This window comes from Mesoplodon densirostris, chromosome 14 (genome assembly GCF_025265405.1).
Source record: "Mesoplodon densirostris isolate mMesDen1 chromosome 14, mMesDen1 primary haplotype, whole genome shotgun sequence".
NCBI classification, from domain to species: Eukaryota; Metazoa; Chordata; class Mammalia; order Artiodactyla; family Ziphiidae; genus Mesoplodon; species Mesoplodon densirostris.
In genome coordinates this window covers 74,152,621-74,170,934 of record NC_082674.1, presented here as the reverse complement: position 1 = coordinate 74,170,934, position 18,314 = coordinate 74,152,621, and the positions used below count along the sequence as shown (strand labels likewise).

The window sequence follows — 18,314 nt, the reverse complement described above, 5'->3', positions numbered from 1 at the left end:
TCAATTCCAAAAAGGTCTTAATTATGAAATCCAAATGCTGTAAAAAATGTAGAATCTAAGCAGTTTCACTGATTTAATATATGGTCTTACCTCATTAAGAATGGCCCAAACAGCAGAATTCTGAATAACTGAAAGTCGGAATGCTGAGATGGGGTTTAGGTTAGGATCCACCATTCCTTCTGCAACACCATTCTCAAACTTCCCTTCAAAGTAAAAATCAACATTCATTGGGTAGACTGAAACAAGCACACATAAATTATCACTGACTTAAAGCAGGGAAGGAAAACAGCAAAATATTTCTAGTGGATGTTTTTACACAAAGAGCATGGGTGAATTTATTTCCTTCTTTTTACCTTTATTCAACTTTTAAACGTTTCATGAAGTAGTATATGCTTAAAAACATGAGAAGCAACCTATTTAAAGAGGCAGAGCTATATATTTTCTTATTGCAAATTTAAAAAAAAACAAAATATTTGTTCTTACCTCAACTAACACACAAGTTTTTAGCAAAATGTGACTTACACAAACCTTACAAAATATACTCTGTACCATCTTTCAGTCTGACCACTTTGAGGATTAAGTCAGGAGTAACAAATTTCAGTGCTTAGATTCACAACGGTTGGCCTTGAGCAGTTTCCAAGGTCACATCTAGATGGAACTAAAAGGTGATACCTCCTCAAGGCAGTTCCAACATAAAACTCCATTATAAATGATAAGCTCAAAAAGCTCTCCTGTAAGGATAAGGACCAAGAAGTTCTATAGAAGATAACATGCTCAGTACTCAATTTTTCTTGCTGTGAGGAAACAGCAAGAAAACACAACAAAAATGCTACTGAAAAAGTGACAGGAAAATGGTTTGTTCTGAGCCACACTGCTCTAAGCCAGGGATCGGCAAACTTCCTAAAAAGGGCAGATAGTAAATATTTGGGGATTTGTGGGTCAAGAGGGCATCTGAGAATATCATCCAGGTACTTGTATAGAAAAAGAGAAAACTAATTTTCACAAAATTTTTATTGATGAAATTCAAAATGTAGTAACAAAGGTTTTTTTTTCTGCTAATACTAAGGAGCATGTAATTCCTTATGGGGGGATAATACTTAAATTAACTGGTTCAAAGTTAGTGTTCCTTATCATTGAAATCGATTGCAAATGTTCATCTGTTAATGTGGATCTATAATGAGATTTGATATATTTTATCTTGAATGCTTCCTTTCACACAGCCTAGATACTGCAAATATTGTTATTAATCCACAAGCACATGACTTTAATGGAGCATGTCCATGACTTGGAAGGTATCTGTGTAAAATTCTATTAGATTCTTCTCTTTGATATCTGCCTCATCATTACATTGCAGATGAATCACTTTCAATCAAAGGTTGGGGGAAGCTCCTCAATTAGCTTGATATTATTACTTGCAGTTCAAATAACATTAATAGTCATCAAAGTGACCTGAATGCAATACAAGTTTTGCACATAAGCACTGCTTTGTCTTGTACTTTTAGGTTGAATTAAGAAACATTATCAAGTCTGAAGCAAAAAACTAATTCTCAAAGAGATAATAGTGGTTGAGGGCAGTTTTCACTTGGAAAATTTTCAATCTTATTTCAGAGCTAAAACAAAACCAAACCAAACAAAAAACAAACCACAATAAAATTTTATCACTGCTAAGCCCCAGAACTGCTGTGTGGCAGGGCAAGTCAGGATATTCAGTTCTTATTTCTGACAAAAATTCACAGAACTGATGTTGATGAAGTCAATGAGAGTAAAGTTCACTGGCAACACTACTGGTTCAATAAATTAATGATATACGACAGACTCAAATACTCTCTGTAAAGCACCTGCTGATGAATAATAACATAACCATAGGCTTTAAACACCTTACGTTGTTGCAAGCTTTGTAAATCTGTCCATCTAAGCCTTCTTCTCCTCCACACATATATTCACCACCATTCATTGTAAAACATCCTAGCAGATTCCACTTCAGTTTGTATGAACTTTGTGTTTTCTCAACTGGCTTGAAAACGTTCTTGCCTGTACTTGTTCTCTACAGACTATTCACAGAGACCAATTCTTCAGTCACTTCAAACCTGGCATTGACTCCAAATAACAACTAGGCAGTATCAGTAATATCTGTCAACTCACCAGGAGCCAAAGAAAACTGCTCAAATAATTTGCATTGCTTTTTGACTACTGATATGGTTCCCAAAGTCCCCAACTCCTCAAGCAATAGTTATTGCTGAAAGCCTAATGGTCCGAAATGAGTTTATTTTCTGGGCACACGTATCTGCTGTAGTTAAACATGATTTAATTAACTCATCATTGGTAAGTGGTTTTCTTGCTTGGCTAACACATGAGCCAGTTTGAAACTCACTTTGGTTACAGTGTCATTTGAATCTTTTATTTTTGTGAAGAAATTCTCAGTGATGAGATATCATATTTTAAATCTTCTAATTTTTCTGACCATTGCTTTCCTGTGAGTTGGGGATATTGTTGTGAGTGCTTAGTAGTGGTAATGTACTCTTTAGCACAGCTCTTGTGTCACTACATAATAACCACATAACCTGCCATCTAGTTTTGTAAAACAACCCACATTCCACTGTGTTAAAAAGCACAGCATTCAAAGTCCACTTTTCCTGTTTTGACATGAGGATAATCACTGGTAATTTTTTTTAAAATGTCACAGTAGAGTTATGTGTGTGGCACTTTAAACACTGTCAAATTATAACGCATCAAAGCTATTTGTAGTGCACTGAGCAGCAATTCAAAGCACGGAGAGCACCACTGCCATCTCTTTTGCAACTTCTCACTTATCTCTGCTGTTGTAGCATAAAAGTACACAGACAACACATAAACAAATGAGCATAGCTGTGTTAAAAGAAATTCTATTCATGGACACTGAAATTTGAATATTTTCTAGTTTTTACATGTCACAATATATTACTATTCTTTTTATTTTTTCAACCATTTAAAAATGAAAATAAACAATGAAAAAAAATTCTACATTCTTCACTCACAGGCTATTAGAAAACAAGCAGTGGGCCACATTTGGCACATGGGCTGTCGTTAGCTAACCGTTAAATTATGTGTCAATTCTAGAGTCTTAAAATATATTGACTAGGCTCATAGTAAGATAAGATACATTCAAATTGAAAAACCATACTGGAGAAAGTTCATTTTCATTTGTACAGGAAATATTCAACTTATGAACTGCCAAAGTAATGTTTTTATTAAAAAAAAATTAATACTTATTTCATAAAAGTATGTCCTTATTTGGCACTGGACTGGGGTAGGGAATGTATGCTACAAAAAAAGTATTATTTATATTGAGTTAGGAAGGGAATTCACGGCTGAAAAATGCTGTGGAACTTGAAACATTTTAACTTATAATGTACCTGAATCTGTCACCTGATGAGCTCATTTAATTAGAAAAATAATTAGCAAATTATATAACTGGCCTCATTAAAACACTCTCACCCAGCAATTTTATGCTGCGGATATACTCTCACATGTGCAAAAAGCGTATATAGACTGCAGCAAAAATTGTGAACAATCTAAGTGCCCATGATTAGGAGGCTGGCTAATTTAATTACAATATGCTAATACAAGGGAATATTAGGCAGCCCATTAAAAGACTGAAGAAAGAATAGAAAGAACGAAGTAAAGTTGTAGATACTGCAGTTGTGACTTACTTCCATTCCTAAGAATACACTGTAGAGAAACTCTCATACATGTGCCTAAGTGTTCAGGCCAGCAAAAAGATGGAAACACACTTTGTGACCAAACAGGACAGTAATATATTCATCCATGGAGATCTATACAGCAATGAAAATGAATGAGCCATAGATACACACATCCACATGGTTGAATATCACAATGGTGAGAGAAAAAAGCAGAAAATGAATGAGCCATAGATACACACATCCACATGGTTGAATATCACAATGGTGAGAGAAAAAAGCAGAAAATGAATGAGCCATAGATACACACATCCACATGGTTGAATATCACAATGGTGAGAGAAAAAAAGCAAACTAGACTACAGAATGTCATCATTCATATCAAATTTCAAAACAAGCAGGGATATATCACACATATGTAGTAAAAGCATATATGGAAATGGTAACCACAAAATTTAGGATAGTAGCTACCCCTGGGTGGGTGGGAAAGAAGATAATTAGGGAAGAGCAACTGAACTGGCAAGTCTTGAGCTGTGTACACTGATATTCATTACATTATTAGTTGCATCTTTTTGTGCATCTGAAATATTTACAATTTTTAAAAAATGTTCCTCTTCCATATGCATATATGTATTTTGTCCAGTGAAAAAACAAGATGTAGAACAAGGTTGTAGAGTATGTTACCATTTATGTGTGATTGTGTGTTTTCGAAGAATATACTCAAATATTTTTATTTATGAATAGATACTTCTGGAAGAATACAAACCATTATAGCAATTGCCTCTGGGAAGCACCGGGTAGAGGGGGAAAGAAGAGGGAAGGAGACAAGTTTACCCTCTTAAATTTGTATTTGGTACCATGTACATGTATTAACTTTCCAAACAACAAATTTCACTTTTGTCCTTAACCCAATGGTCTGGTAGGTAAGCATTATAAGATAAAAAAGAAGGGGAAAATGAAGGAGGAAATGACTGAAGAGTGACTGGAATCCCCAAACCCTGGCATTAGGAGGGACTTCCAAGGTCATGCCCTCTGTGGACGCCCTTCTGCTACCCAGACGGTGCTCCATTCCTTCTTCCAGTGTTTCTCTGTGAAAGGCTCTTCTTCTGCTATCTCATAATTCTAACCTACCAATAAATCTGGTATTTCTTTCACAGGACTGTCCTTAGTTACCATGCCACACCCATCCAGCCAACCCCACCTTCACGCATCAGGTCTCTACGAGTTGCCAGCTGGTTGTCTACTGTTTCCCACAATGCCTCTGGGCGTAAGTTGCTGCATAGTCTGATCCTATTGAATCCAGGCCCCTTTGTAGCGCCCGTCTTTGTGGCTTGTCCCACCCAGAGGGCTCTTATTAGCTGCCTCTTTCTCTGGTTCTCTCTGTCAAACTTCTCGACGGGCTACAGTTTAGCTTGAATGTAGCAACCAGTCTCCTCCTAACTGTTTACCACCAAAATCTCCATCATATTCCACAGTGCCCTTGGGCTTGAACTTCCCCAAGTTCTGTTTCAAGTAAGGCAGTCCCCTTAGGGTGCGCTACAGAGCTCTCTGATGGCCTGCCTCTCCCCTGGAGAAAATCTCTGCACCACTGCTCAGGACCCCTGGCAGGGACAGCAGCCCACCTCCCTGCTAAGGTGACACCCCTGCTTTACAAGCAGAGCACCGGGTTGTAGCAGTAGCCCTTCGTGTCCTGGCTGACCTCTCCCAGTGTGCGGGGACCAGTGGGCTGGGGGAGGTGGTCAGGGCCAAGGACTCTCACCCTGCCGTGCCTGCAGCAAAGGTTCGCCCGATGAATGGAAGTTAGGTCAAGGAAAGGAGCCTCAGATTTCTAAGCTGCTCATGTCTGGAACAGAGCTTCTACAACAGGGAGCTGGGGAGGTGACAGATGCTAGTGGCCTGCCCTTCCTGGTGAGATACCGCAGCCCTGGAGTGGGGGCTGGTGGGAGAGGGAGTCTGTTTTTGGCTGGACGTGCAGAGTAGAGCTTCCGAGTCACTGAGCTTGGCCAGCGTGGGTAATGAGCGTGTCAGGGCTCCAATGCCACAGACTCTTAATGCTGTTACTGAGATTCAGACTTTATGAGTTGATGTTTCTCTATTTGCTGTACTTTTCTAAAAAACTACCTTTCACCAGTTATGGTTGTCTCACTAGAAAAAGGTCTGCAGAGCCCCTCACACGCCATTCAGCTAAAGCATACTTCTTAAGGGAGCAGAATTTTTTATATGAACTTGAGAAAAGTCAGCTGCTTTCATTTCTGATGCACACTTTTGTTATACAAGGTCCTATGTCTGATCACCCATTAGTTCTCTTCCAGTTCTAAATATGTATGAGTTGATGTTTTAGATGGTCATTATCTTCAAATTACTGCAATCATATAAATGTCTCTATTTCCTATGCTACTTTCATAACCTAGAACACAACATTCTCAGAAATTTAATAACTCATAGGTAATAGGGTTAATAAATGTCTCGTATACGCAGCTAATCTTATGAACATTTCTAGGGTAGGCTAAAATATAACCCAAATATGAAAATAATTAAACTCATCTATCCACTAAGCTATATAGAAATTAGTCAGGGTGATTGTACAAGCCTTGTAGCAAACACTGAATGACATTCACCAAACGTAAAACTGCTTGAGAGGGTTATAAGAATGCCTCTGTCCTGTATACCTACAATATTAATTGCCCAATAATCTCTTCTGCCTACCACTAGGAGAAGCATTAAGTTAAGTAAAAGAAAATATATAATCATCCACTGAGTTGATGTCCATCAAAGGACAGGTCCTACGTTAATCACAGGAGATGCTTGAGCAACAAAGCCCCCTCCCCCTTCCACGGTGAGCGCACAGAACTGAGCTACGAAACGTGATTCCACAGAACAGGTGCAGCATGCGCTGTGGTAAGAAGAGCCAAGGAGAAGGCAGCTAAACTTGTTAATAAAGGATCAGAAAGCATTCATCAGGAGGAGAAACACCAATGCATCGTTTCAGGCAGGGAAAGTGGACAGAGACATGGCTGGGAGCACAGGGCATTAGAGGAACACGTCTTAGGACTGGAGAGATGAAGCATAAGAGGAAAGTAACAAGAAACGAAAGTGGGTGGGAGCTAAGGAATCTGATCACGGAAGGTCATTAAGGTTTTCAGCCAGGTTAATACAGCATTTAGGTTTTGGCAAGGGAGCTACAGAGGCTCAGTGGACTGGCTTGGAAACAGAGGCAGAGTATCGCTGCAGTAGGGTGAATGCACATTCAGACACAAATAGACATTTTATGCTAATGGACAGGGAAGGTGGGTGCGGGGTTTCAGAGTGTCTCCCAAGGTTAGACTCAGGCAGCTAGATGAATCGTGACAGCACAAACCATGGTGACCAATGACGAAATGGCCATATTACAGACGCTCCGGGTAGATGGCTACGTGGCCTCCACGTAGTTTGTCAGTTGGCATCTCAGTACAGATCTAAAGCTCAGGAGGGAGGCGGGGCTGAAGGCTCAGGCTCTGGCATACGGATATTGCTGGGGTCATGAGAGTAGCCAGCTAAGATCATCCAGGACGAGACTGCAGAAGGCAGCTGAAGGCGGATTAGCTACCAGAGACAACAGTGAAGCACCAGATGAAGAGAGAAAGAGGAACCACGAAATGAACCTTTGATCTGAAACCCTAGTTGGGTCAAGATAATAATAAAAGTATGTACTAGAACACAGAGAACAAATAAAAGAGTACACGGGTATTTATAATCCTGAAGCTGCTTGATATCTGAAAAGAACTTAAAATTACTTCAGGACTAAGTCCAAAAAAGGAAAGGACATTTTACTAGTTTCAAGTAGGTATTACCTATTCTGAAATAACCATCTTCTAATCGTTTGTCTTTGGTTTCTTGGCTGATTTCCAAACCTTCACTCTAAAATAGAACAAAAACATCTTATAAATAATTACTTCTATTTAAAACAAATCTAGGTTATTAATATATCTTAATAAATATAAAAGTGGCATCTGTGGTACAGCTATCTCTGAAAAGAGAAAATGCCATGTCAGTCTTGAACCTTAAAAGGTTTATCAATCAGTATAAGTGCTCCATCTCAATCTGTATATAATATACTGTTGGCTAGAAATTTTTAATTTTAATTAATTTCCAGTTTAAGTCAATTTAATAGAATGCTGTTTTCTATTAAAAATATACAGAAGTAAAGAACTGTGTGTTAACTTGAAAGAAATTAAGCATTCCTTAGAGACCAATAAATTAACTTTCTACATTATTCAACAGGCATTAAAACTGCATGGTATTTTGGGACTCAAAATACAAACAGCAAGTAAACATTAAAGTAAAATAATGATTCATTTATTTTCCCAGTACAAATGTCCAAGTTACTTTCCAACAGGAAACAAAATAAAGGCTCTTTCTATGAAGGCAAACGGGACAATAAACCAGGTGTTCCATATTGCCAAAAGAAGTTGGTATTACTCACCACTAAGGTCCTGCCATCATGAGAATTTCTTTCTTAAACAGGAAGAGCCCCAAATCAGGTCTATTAATATTAGTTCTCAAGGAAAATTTCGGGGAAAAAATAGTCATACCTTCAAAGGCAAAACGTCTACAGTTGTGTTGAGCAGAATATCCCCTGGATGTTCCTGGTTGCCACTATGGAACAAATAACTGAAAAGACAAACATAAAAATAAAAATATAGTCAGACTATCCTCGACAAAGGTTCAGAAGGGGGCCTTACCTCAGAATAAGGTCAACGACGCTAAAGTCTGTAGTGACTGCACAGCATATGTTCTGAATAGTTGCAGGGAAATTAAAACCTAAGGCGGATGCACCAACTCCTCTATCAGAGGGGCATGTTTGCTGCATAACAATAATGTACTTGACAAAAAAAAAAAGATGACAGTGTTTTGTTGCTGTTGATGCAGCCATTAAAATGCTTGTGAATCACTTATGACAGAGTATATTGGATAATATACGATATAAAATTACATGTAGACCATGATCTCAAAGCAGAAAGTGCACACAGTTACCAAGAAAAAAATGTGTCAATATGGTCATAATGGTATCCTTGGGGTTATGATTTTTTCCCTCATTCTTCACACCTTAAAATTCTTGTATAATGAATACATACATATGTTACACAGAGAACTTTTTTTCCTAACACTTCACTTCTGTATTAATAAATACAACTTCTGCTTTTTCCCCTCTCAGCAAATAAGTTATGGTGAAAATCAAATGATCCCTTTTCTCTGTCCTAGGAAGGGTGGGTCTGTGCATGCACTCCAAGAAAATTCACATATACTGTCATTTTAGAAGAATTGTGTTTCGCTAGAAAAGTGCCCTCAGTAGGGGCATTATAAACATCATTTTACAGAGGTTTATTGTAAATATATTTGTTGTTACTAAGTTTGATCTCGAATATATGGGCTCTTTAGCAGATTCTTTGATGGAATTATTTTTATTTCCTAAAAATAAACCCATAAATGTGGTCTGAGGCTATTCTTGTTGAGGTGAAAGAAGAGTGCTATTTCTAATTCTGTGAGGACTCAAGCGTGGTGAACAATACCTCACAGAGCAGAGTTCCACCACACAGTATAAAAATGAACATTAAATAACAACAAAACTGATATTATATACTCATATAAGTACAAAATGTTACTCCAAAGTATGCTACTATGTCTTGCCAGTGATCTTCCCATTGCTTATAACATTTTTACACTTAAATTCCTCTTTAGAATCAGTTTAGAGTAACAAAAGAAAATTAATAGCATTACATGTAGCTATGCATTGTTTTTGACCACCCTAAACAGAATTATTCCAAATTATTTTTGGCAGATTCTAAAAACCAAATGGCCTTCAAAGGAGAACACAACACATCACATTCTGGGGATTACATGGAAGTATGCCACAGACAGTCTGGGGAACATACCCAAAACTGAGGAAAGATTGAAGGAATTGTGACTGTTAAGTAAAAAATGGGGAGAAAAAGTCCCAAATTTTGTAAAGTGAACAGAAATGCTGAAACACATAAAAGGGTTTTAAATTCCTCCATGGTGTACTAAAAGCACTTGCACTTCCAGCACTTGCAAAAGCACTGAATAGGAATAGTCATAGTCTGTCAAATTTATCATTTCAACCAAATTGCTGGGCCATCCACTAGCTCACAGTCAAATCTTAAGGGATATTCTAGGATAAGGACGTGAAAACTAATTTGGGATTCTGAGGGAGAGTTCTACATAAAAGTATTAAAAATCTATACTAAATATACATTCAGAAATACCAATAGAATTTATCAAACATACTAAATGCTGGTATTATATCTGTAAGCAACATACCCATACTGTTACTGAGTTACACAAAATGTATTTTATAATCCAACATTTACGACTCATTGACTGCTCACATGTGTTATATACACCAAAAATTCCGTCATAAATCACATTATGAATAAGAGGTCTGAATTGTAAGACCAAATTATATTTCAATAATGACCTACCTTTCCACATTGACTGGCTTGTCAAATTTAAACAGGATGTAGTCTCCAGCTACTGGAGTTATAGCCCAGAAGAAATCCTCCCCCATATAAGTTTTCTCCAGTGTGTGTCCTTGGTAGACCTTCAGAGAAGTAGATACCTCTGCAGGGGGGTTTACATGGATTTTAAGAAGTAATGGTTTCATGTAATCTTTATCCTAGGAGGAAAGACATATTAACAACATACGGCTCATTTATACTTAAGAAGAACAAGGATTATACAGTAGATAACAAATTGTCTGTGCATGAGAAAAATAAAATTAAATCACCAACCGTGAGTTTCTGAATTTTTCCTGTTAGTGAAGAATGCAGACCAACATGTTGGAAAAGGGAAGGTCTGAAGCGAATCCGCAGATTTGCTTTCTGTCGATCACAATGTTTCTAAATATTAAACGGGAATGTTAGTGTTACATTATAAAGTGAAATCCTGTCCTCCTCTGAAAGATGAGAAGCCCTTTAGAAGGGTAAATATTGAAAAGAAAATCCAACTTCATCTTATAATTCCAAGTCGTGTTTTTTTAGGGTCCTCTTTGAGGCATTAATAGATTTGCTACCTACGTGATAAACAGACACGATGCGGAAATTAAAAATAAGCACTTACAAGGGAAGAGTTAAGGATTTAATTTCAACCACCTTTCAAAATAGGTCAATATAGATTTGACTTTTAATGTTAAAATGCACAAACTCTAGAGGTTTGGTTCAAATACACAAAATACCTTTAATTGGATACTATAATGAAAGAATTTGCAGATAAGAAAAAGCACATTTTGTCGCATGAAAGCAATTTGAAAATGGGAGCCAGCAAGTGGACTACAAGCAAGGAAACAACATCAAAACAGACAAATCCAACTCAGCACAGTTGGGGGACACCTATGTTTCAGCTCTAAGCACCCCATGGCCCAGATTTTCGATTATAACCTGCTCCCGTGTGATCACGGTGTGTGGGACCTACAGCCCTGGCAGGACTCTAGTGCATTCATTATTAGTTCAGTGCTTCAGGACAGCCGTGGCTACCTTGTCATGCTTTTAGAAACCCTTTCCATTTTCCATGACTTTTATAAGTTTTGGGCCAAGAACATACTGAAAAAGACAAATGGGGGGCTTCCCTGGTGGCGCAGCGGTTGAGAGTCCGCCTGCCGATGCAGGGGACGCAGGTTTGTGTCCCGGTCTGGGAGGATCCCATATGCCGCGGAGCGGCTGGGCCCGTGAGCCATGGCCGTTGAGCCTGCGCATCCGGAGCCTGTGCTCCGCAACGGGAGAGGCCACAACAGTGAGAGGCCCGCGTACCGCAAAAAAAAAAAAAAAAAAAAAAAAGACAAATGTATAAGACATTTCCACTTTGAAAGACCTCCAATTATTTCCTGGGTGTTAAAATGCCTAATTTTTCTCAAGAGGTTTACTTCATTAGCATTATTGCTAACAGGAGAGCAGAGATGAAACTGTATATTTTATTTACACAAATAAAACACTCAAGTGGAAGGAGAGGGAAGGTAAGGGAGGGAGAGGAAGGGCGAGGAGCGAGGAGAGGGCAGGTGGGATGGTGGTGGAGGCGAGGGAGGAGGAGAAGCAGCAGTGCCTGAGACCGAGCCCGCCACTCAACACACAGGCAAGGAAGGACACATTCATTAGGGCCCGAAGAGTCAAAGCGGGTCCATAAACCTTTGGAAGAATGTGTGAATGCTTTTTTTTTTTTTAAAGTAACATTGGTTTATAACATTATCTAAGTTTCAAATATACAACATTATACTTCTACTTCTGTATACACTACAGTGTTCTCACCACCAAGTCAGTTTCCATCCATCACCATACATTTGACCCCCTTTACCCGTTTCACCCCTCCACTCAGCCCCTGCCCCGTCCCGTCTGGTAACCACTACCCTGTCCTTGTAACTACGTGTTTGTTTTTGCTCGGTACTACTGGTGGGAATGTAAACTGGTACAGCCACTGTGGAAACCAGTATGGAGATTCCTCAAAAAACCAGGAAGTACCATATGACCCAGCAATCCCACTTCTGGGTATGTATCCAAAGAACACGAAAACACTAATCAGAAAAGACACATGCACCCCTGTGTTCATCACAACATTATTTACAAGAGCCACGATATGGAAACAACCTAAGTGCCCATCAACGGATGAATGGATAAAGATGTGCTGTGTATACACACACACACACACACACACACACACACACACACACACACAGGAATACTACTCAAACATATAAAAGATGAAATCTTTCCATTTGCAACAACATGGATGAACCTTGAGGGTATTATGCTCAGTGAAATAAGTGTGAATGGAAGGGTCTCCTAGACCACTGTCAAAGGGATGTGATCCTGGGGCCAGCAAGTATGTGGTGACAGCTTCTGTGACATCCTAGTGGAAGCAGCTGAAAAATTACAGGCCATAGAAAGAAGGGTGAAAGAATGTATCTTCATGGTTTTAATTTTTACTTTCAGAGATTTTCACCTCACAAGCTCACTTAAGAACCTAACCACCATATGAGATAAAACTGCACAGGACCAATTAAAGGCAAGTGTGTTGTACAAATGTAAAGATGACATGAATTGTTCTGTGTCCTACAATAAAAATTCCTGTAAATCACAAAGAAAATACAGGTAAGGGCTTACATCATAAAAATGAGTTGATCTTATCGATTTATACGTTCAGTCATTGTTGGAAAGCTGGTACTCTGCTATTTCGCTACACACCGTGATTTGCTCTAAGAAAGTGGTTATTTTTAAAAGAGAGAGAAAGCAATAGCTTACGGACACCTGAAGAGGGTGTCCCAAAAACTAACTGGTAGATAGGATGATCAAACTGTTCTAGGGAATATAAAGTCATGAAATCAAATTAAATGTTTATTTGTGAGAATAAGTCAACACTATAATGACATATGCTTATAATAAAGATTTCCTTGTTATTACATATCAAAGTGACTCATTCATTTTTAAGAATGTGTATTCATATTTTATTTATGCTTATAGCCAATAATTAAAAATTTTTTCCAGAGATACAATTCAAATTAGATAAGAAAAACATATTTACTTTCTACAATAAGATTTCAATGGAGATAACTTAATATTTGAATAGTCCAAGCAAAAGTCATTGTTCACTTACTTACCTGTCACCAACATCCCAAAGATCAGCATATCACTAGCTTCTTAAAAGTAACACAATACAAAAAGGTACACTTTTGACTTGTCATTGTTTTGGTATAAAATATGACCTCCATTCTATTGCTTATATCCAGGTGTGCTGGGGTCCGATATTGTCCCCAAAGTATTTGAAAAAAGAAAGCTGACAGAGGATGTGAAGAAAACCAAAACAACTCCCCCCCACACACAGGACAGATACGGCCAACAGCAAGGAAACACCAGAGCCTCAAGACACAATAAACATTCATCAGCAATTTAAAGAAAGGTGACCTTCACTGACTTAAAAGTCCCTCCAGAACAGGAACTTCTTGTAGTTCTAGAAAGAAGGCAAGCACTTACACTGGTAAGTGGAAACACTGTTTTCTTTCAGCTACCTTTTTTTTTTTTTCAAATTTCCTCATTGCATGAGTTTATTTTATTTATTTATTTATTTTTATTAGTTTCTGCTTTATAACAAAGTGAATCAGTCATACATATACATCTGTTCCCACATCCCTTCCCTCATGCATCTCCCTCCCTCCCACCCTCCCCATCCCACCCCTCCAGGCGGTCACAAAGCACCGAGCTGATCTCCCTGTGCTCTGCGGCTGCTTCCCACTATCTACCTACCTTACGTTTGGTAGTGTATATATGTCCATGCTACCTTTTTAACTGTTCGTTTACAACATCTGATTCCCTAAGAGTCATCACTTTCACTAAAAACATAAAAGAAGCCTCTTCCACTCGCATAAGAAATTAACTTACTGCATCTTTTTCAGGGTTGCAGACTTTCACCCACAGAATATGGTCCAAGAGCCAATCAATGGGTTTCTCTTTATAGAACATAAATATGAATTCCACAATTAGAGTGAGGTCTGGCGCTTGAAACATTTTACCTGAAAAGATATTCCCAATCAGTAACTATAATAAAGAAGCCAAGCATCAAAATAGCTTAAATGAGTGAAATCCGTACAACAAATACACTAAAGCTTGTGCTTTCAACTATAAATCACTGTCAATAATTTCCTCACCTGTCTTATCAAAAACAAACTTGCTTTGGCTAAGTTTAGTTGTCACCTGAGTATAAACAGAAGAAGGTACTGAACTCCTAACTTTCTCCATTACAAAATCTATCATACAACTACTAGCACAAAGGATTCAAGAAGCAAGCTGGAGATTTTTCCTTCATGTCTTATTAAAATTCTTCCCATAAAAAAGGAACTTAAGAGGTTTAAGTAAAAAAAAATATTTAACTAAATCAATAAAAGCAAAAAACAAGGACTCCTGATTTTGTCTTCACTGAAACCTTCACAAATAAAGATGTTTTTTGAGTCTTAAATTAAGTTTTCAGATAAATGATCAACAAGATCAAAGCCCCAGCCTCTAATACTTACAGATTTAAAGCATTAGAAGAAGTGAAATGTTACTCTCTGGGGTGTTTTTTAAGATCTATAAATTTCCTTCAACCTTCAACTTTAAACATATTCTCTTTAGTTGGATACTTTAGGAATGTTAATGAAAAAAAACTTTAAAAATAAGTACCCTTACTAGTCCATGAAAGCAACACATGAATACAAATTAATGACTGAACAAGAACTTCATGTACTATGTCAAATACCAGGAATTCCTATTAGAAAACCACTAGTGCAGGACTCTTCTTAAAAGAAACCCAATCTTGCAAGAGCTGTGGGCTTTAAAACAGGAACTCGAAGTGTCTGAGAAGAAGGAACCAGACGTGCTCCCCAGGACAGTGGCTGGCTCTCTGTGGACATGAAAAGCCAGCAGGGCTGCCTTGCAGAACTCCAGAGTAAATATTACCATCTTAGAACTCTCCAAATACTATTTTGGGTTGACTTTCAACATTTTATACACAGAAGTTTACCGAAATTAAATTTTCTCAAAAGCAATCCATTTCCAGAGGAAAAAGACAACTTTAAGGTAAAAAAAAAATAGTCTAAGATTCTAAGTCACAGTTCTTTCTGAAAAGTAAATAAATCTAAAACTTTTCTTACCAATGAAGCCCAGCTGGGAGAACTCAAGTATCATCCATTCCTCAGAAGAAAGTTGAAGTGCAAAATTTTTTATGGTGTTAAAGTAGTTCTGTTTGACAATAATATCATCTTCAAGCTAAAGAAAGTTGAACAATCATATTAATAAACCAGAAAGAGAAGGAAGATTTAAAGAGGACATTCTTTACTATGGAAAAACTCAAGCACACTTTTATAATGACAATCAAGGAAACAATGGTCAAAAATGATGAAAATATAAAAAATAAATTTTAGGACTTTCCTAGCATTCCAGTGGTTAAGACTCCACGCTCCCAATGCAGGGGGCACGGGTTACATCCCTGGTCAGGGAAGATCCCACATGCCACGTGGTGTGGCCAAAAAATATATAATAATAATAATGATTAAATAAAAAGGAAAAATTATAAAAAATAACTAAAATAAAAATAAATTTTATTAAAAGAAAGCAAGGAAAATAAAATGGCAGTTGCACATAGCAAGTCAACAAAACCACTCCCTTACCATGGGAAATAACAAACCCACTCCACTCCTTTGGGTCCTTTTATGGCTCCCAACATGATTTCACATTACCCTGTTTTCTTTTCAAAGGAAAAGAATTTTATAGGCCTTTTAATTTTTTCTTTTTTTTTTTTTTTGCTTTTTACATAATACATGTAACAAGTCAAAAAAAGAAAAAAGCTAGCAGCTCTCCTTCTCTGCCCTCCACCCTGCTAGCAGAAGTGACCAATGTTCAAGGTTGGGTAGTGCACCCACTGGATACCTTCAATATGGGCATGCAGCACAGGTAGACCCATACCTACCTTAAGGTTCCTGCCACCTTTATGTTTTTATTAAAAAGGGATCACATTATGAAACTGGCTTTTTTTCTCTTAATATATCATGAATATCTTTCCAGGTTAAAAAGTATATATTTAAAGCATTCTCTCTAGCAGATTCATACTATTCCCTGGGATTGATGGACAAATCATTCACCTGCTCACAGGCAGACACCCAGGTTGTTTCTCATTCTTTGTCAATGCAAACAATGCTTACACTTCATATCAGTGCTATTCATTTCTGCAGGATGGGTTCCTAAAAGTTCTCTTTTTATATTTTAAAAGGTATCTTCAAAATACTTAAGAAGCTGTAGCAACTAAGAGTGCCAGTTAACTGCATGTGCTCTGCCATCACCACGTGTGTTACTGGAATGTTTACCAGTTCAACAGGGAGTCGACAGAGACCAGGGATCATGAGTATCTGCAAAGACTTCCTCCCCAAATCTCCCTTCATAAAATTTTAGTCATAAGATGATTTTTCTTACATATATACATTATTTTTTAATATTCTTTTCCATGGATGATTTTAACATCATAAGAAAACTCTTTCTTTTCTTAATGACACATTATCATTTCTAGTTATCTGCAAGTAATTTTCACTTATTTTAGTATTTAGATTTGTTCATGTGTTTAAGTCCTTAAGCTTTCTTCCTATCTGTGAAGAAACAGCAGCAATATTTGGAAAGGTACGATTTTGACTCACCCAATATTTACTGAGCTTTGATCATGTTCCAGACACAGTACTAAACTCTGGGAACCCACCAGTGAACAGAAAAGACAAGTTTTACACCCTCAGAGCTTGTAGGGAAGCCAGAGGGAAAACCAGACAAAGCACAAAGCCCCGCTGGCACCTAACCTTGCTTTCCCAAAGAAGAGATGCCCACACTCACAGGCAAACATTGGTTGTGGACGCCTAAAGGAAAGATGACCCCCAATACCAGGTACTTCCAAGTTTTTCCAATAAGTAGATTAAAAAAACAAGCTTGGAATAGAGACGCAGACGTAGGGAACACACGTGTGGACACGTGGGGGGGAGCGGGGGGGGGATGAATTGAGAGATTGGGATTGACATATACACCATGTGTAAAACAGATAGCTAGTGGGAACCTGCTGCATAGCACAGGGAGCTCAGCTCGGTGCTCTGTGGTGACCTAGATGGGTGGGATGGGGGAGTGTGGGAGGGAATCCAAGAGGGAGGGAATATATGTACACATATAGTTGATTCACTTCGTTGTATAGCAGAAATTAACACAACATTGTAAAGCAACTATACCCCAATTTAAAAAACAAAAACAAGCTTGGGACTGATTTAAATATACAGAAGTGTAGGTGAAATAATTAAATGCCTACTTAAAATTTAGTACATTAAATTTGGTTACCACCAAAAATTTACATTTTTTATATTAAATTAGAAAAATTGCTTTGTTCCACTCTCACACCTCATCAAACAACTTCACTTTTTAAAAAACTTTTAAAGATAACTGTAGATTCATATGCAGCTATAAAAAATAATAGAGACCCAACATACCCCCAATATATATCCTCCAATATAATTACAGCACAATATCATTACCAGGAAACTGCCTCTGATACAATTCAACCACATTATTCAAATTTCACCAGTTTTACATGCACTCAGTTGTGTGTAGTTGTGTGTCTGTGTGTGTTTAGCTCCATGCAATCTTAACACGTGTACGTGTGCAGGAGCACCAGTAGAGCCAGGACACAGATCAGTTCCGTCACAGGGACTCTCATGCTACCCTTTACATCCTCAGCCACCTCCCTCCTCTCTCTCCTTTCTAGCCTCTGGTAACCAAGAGTGTTCTCCATCTCCATAATTTTGTCATTTCAAGAATGCTAGGGCCTCCCTGGTGGCGCAGTGGTTGAGAGTACGCCTGCCGATGCAGGGGATACGGGTTCGTGCCCCGGTCTGGGAGGATCCCATATGCCGCGGAGCGGCTGGGCCCGTGAGCCATGGCCGCTGAGCCTGCGCGTCCGGAGCCTGTGCTCCGCAACGGGAGAGGCCACAACAGTGAGAGGCCCGCATACCGAAAAAAAAAAAAAAAAAAAAAAAGAATGCTATATAGGGACCTCCCTGGTGGCGCAGTGGTTAGGAATCTGCCTGCCAATGCAGGGGACACA

General features: G+C 38.2%; 1 protein-coding gene across 3 annotated transcripts in view; it reads right to left on the bottom strand.

Annotated features, from left to right (window-relative positions):
• Nucleotides 1–18,314, bottom strand: part of MGAT4A (alpha-1,3-mannosyl-glycoprotein 4-beta-N-acetylglucosaminyltransferase A) — a 116,850-nt gene that overhangs the window by 5,971 nt on the left and 92,565 nt on the right. For all 3 annotated transcript variants that reach the window (XM_060116693.1, XM_060116692.1, XM_060116694.1), the window contains exons 9-15: nt 15,343–15,457; nt 14,096–14,226; nt 10,466–10,573; nt 10,157–10,350; nt 8,249–8,327; nt 7,508–7,574; nt 91–203 (exon numbers count right to left, since the gene is read on the bottom strand). In XM_060116693.1, the coding sequence (XP_059972676.1) occupies nt 91–203; nt 7,508–7,574; nt 8,249–8,327; nt 10,157–10,350; nt 10,466–10,573; nt 14,096–14,226; nt 15,343–15,457 (807 nt within the window). The remainder of the gene's footprint in view (nt 1–90; nt 204–7,507; nt 7,575–8,248; nt 8,328–10,156; nt 10,351–10,465; nt 10,574–14,095; nt 14,227–15,342; nt 15,458–18,314) is intronic.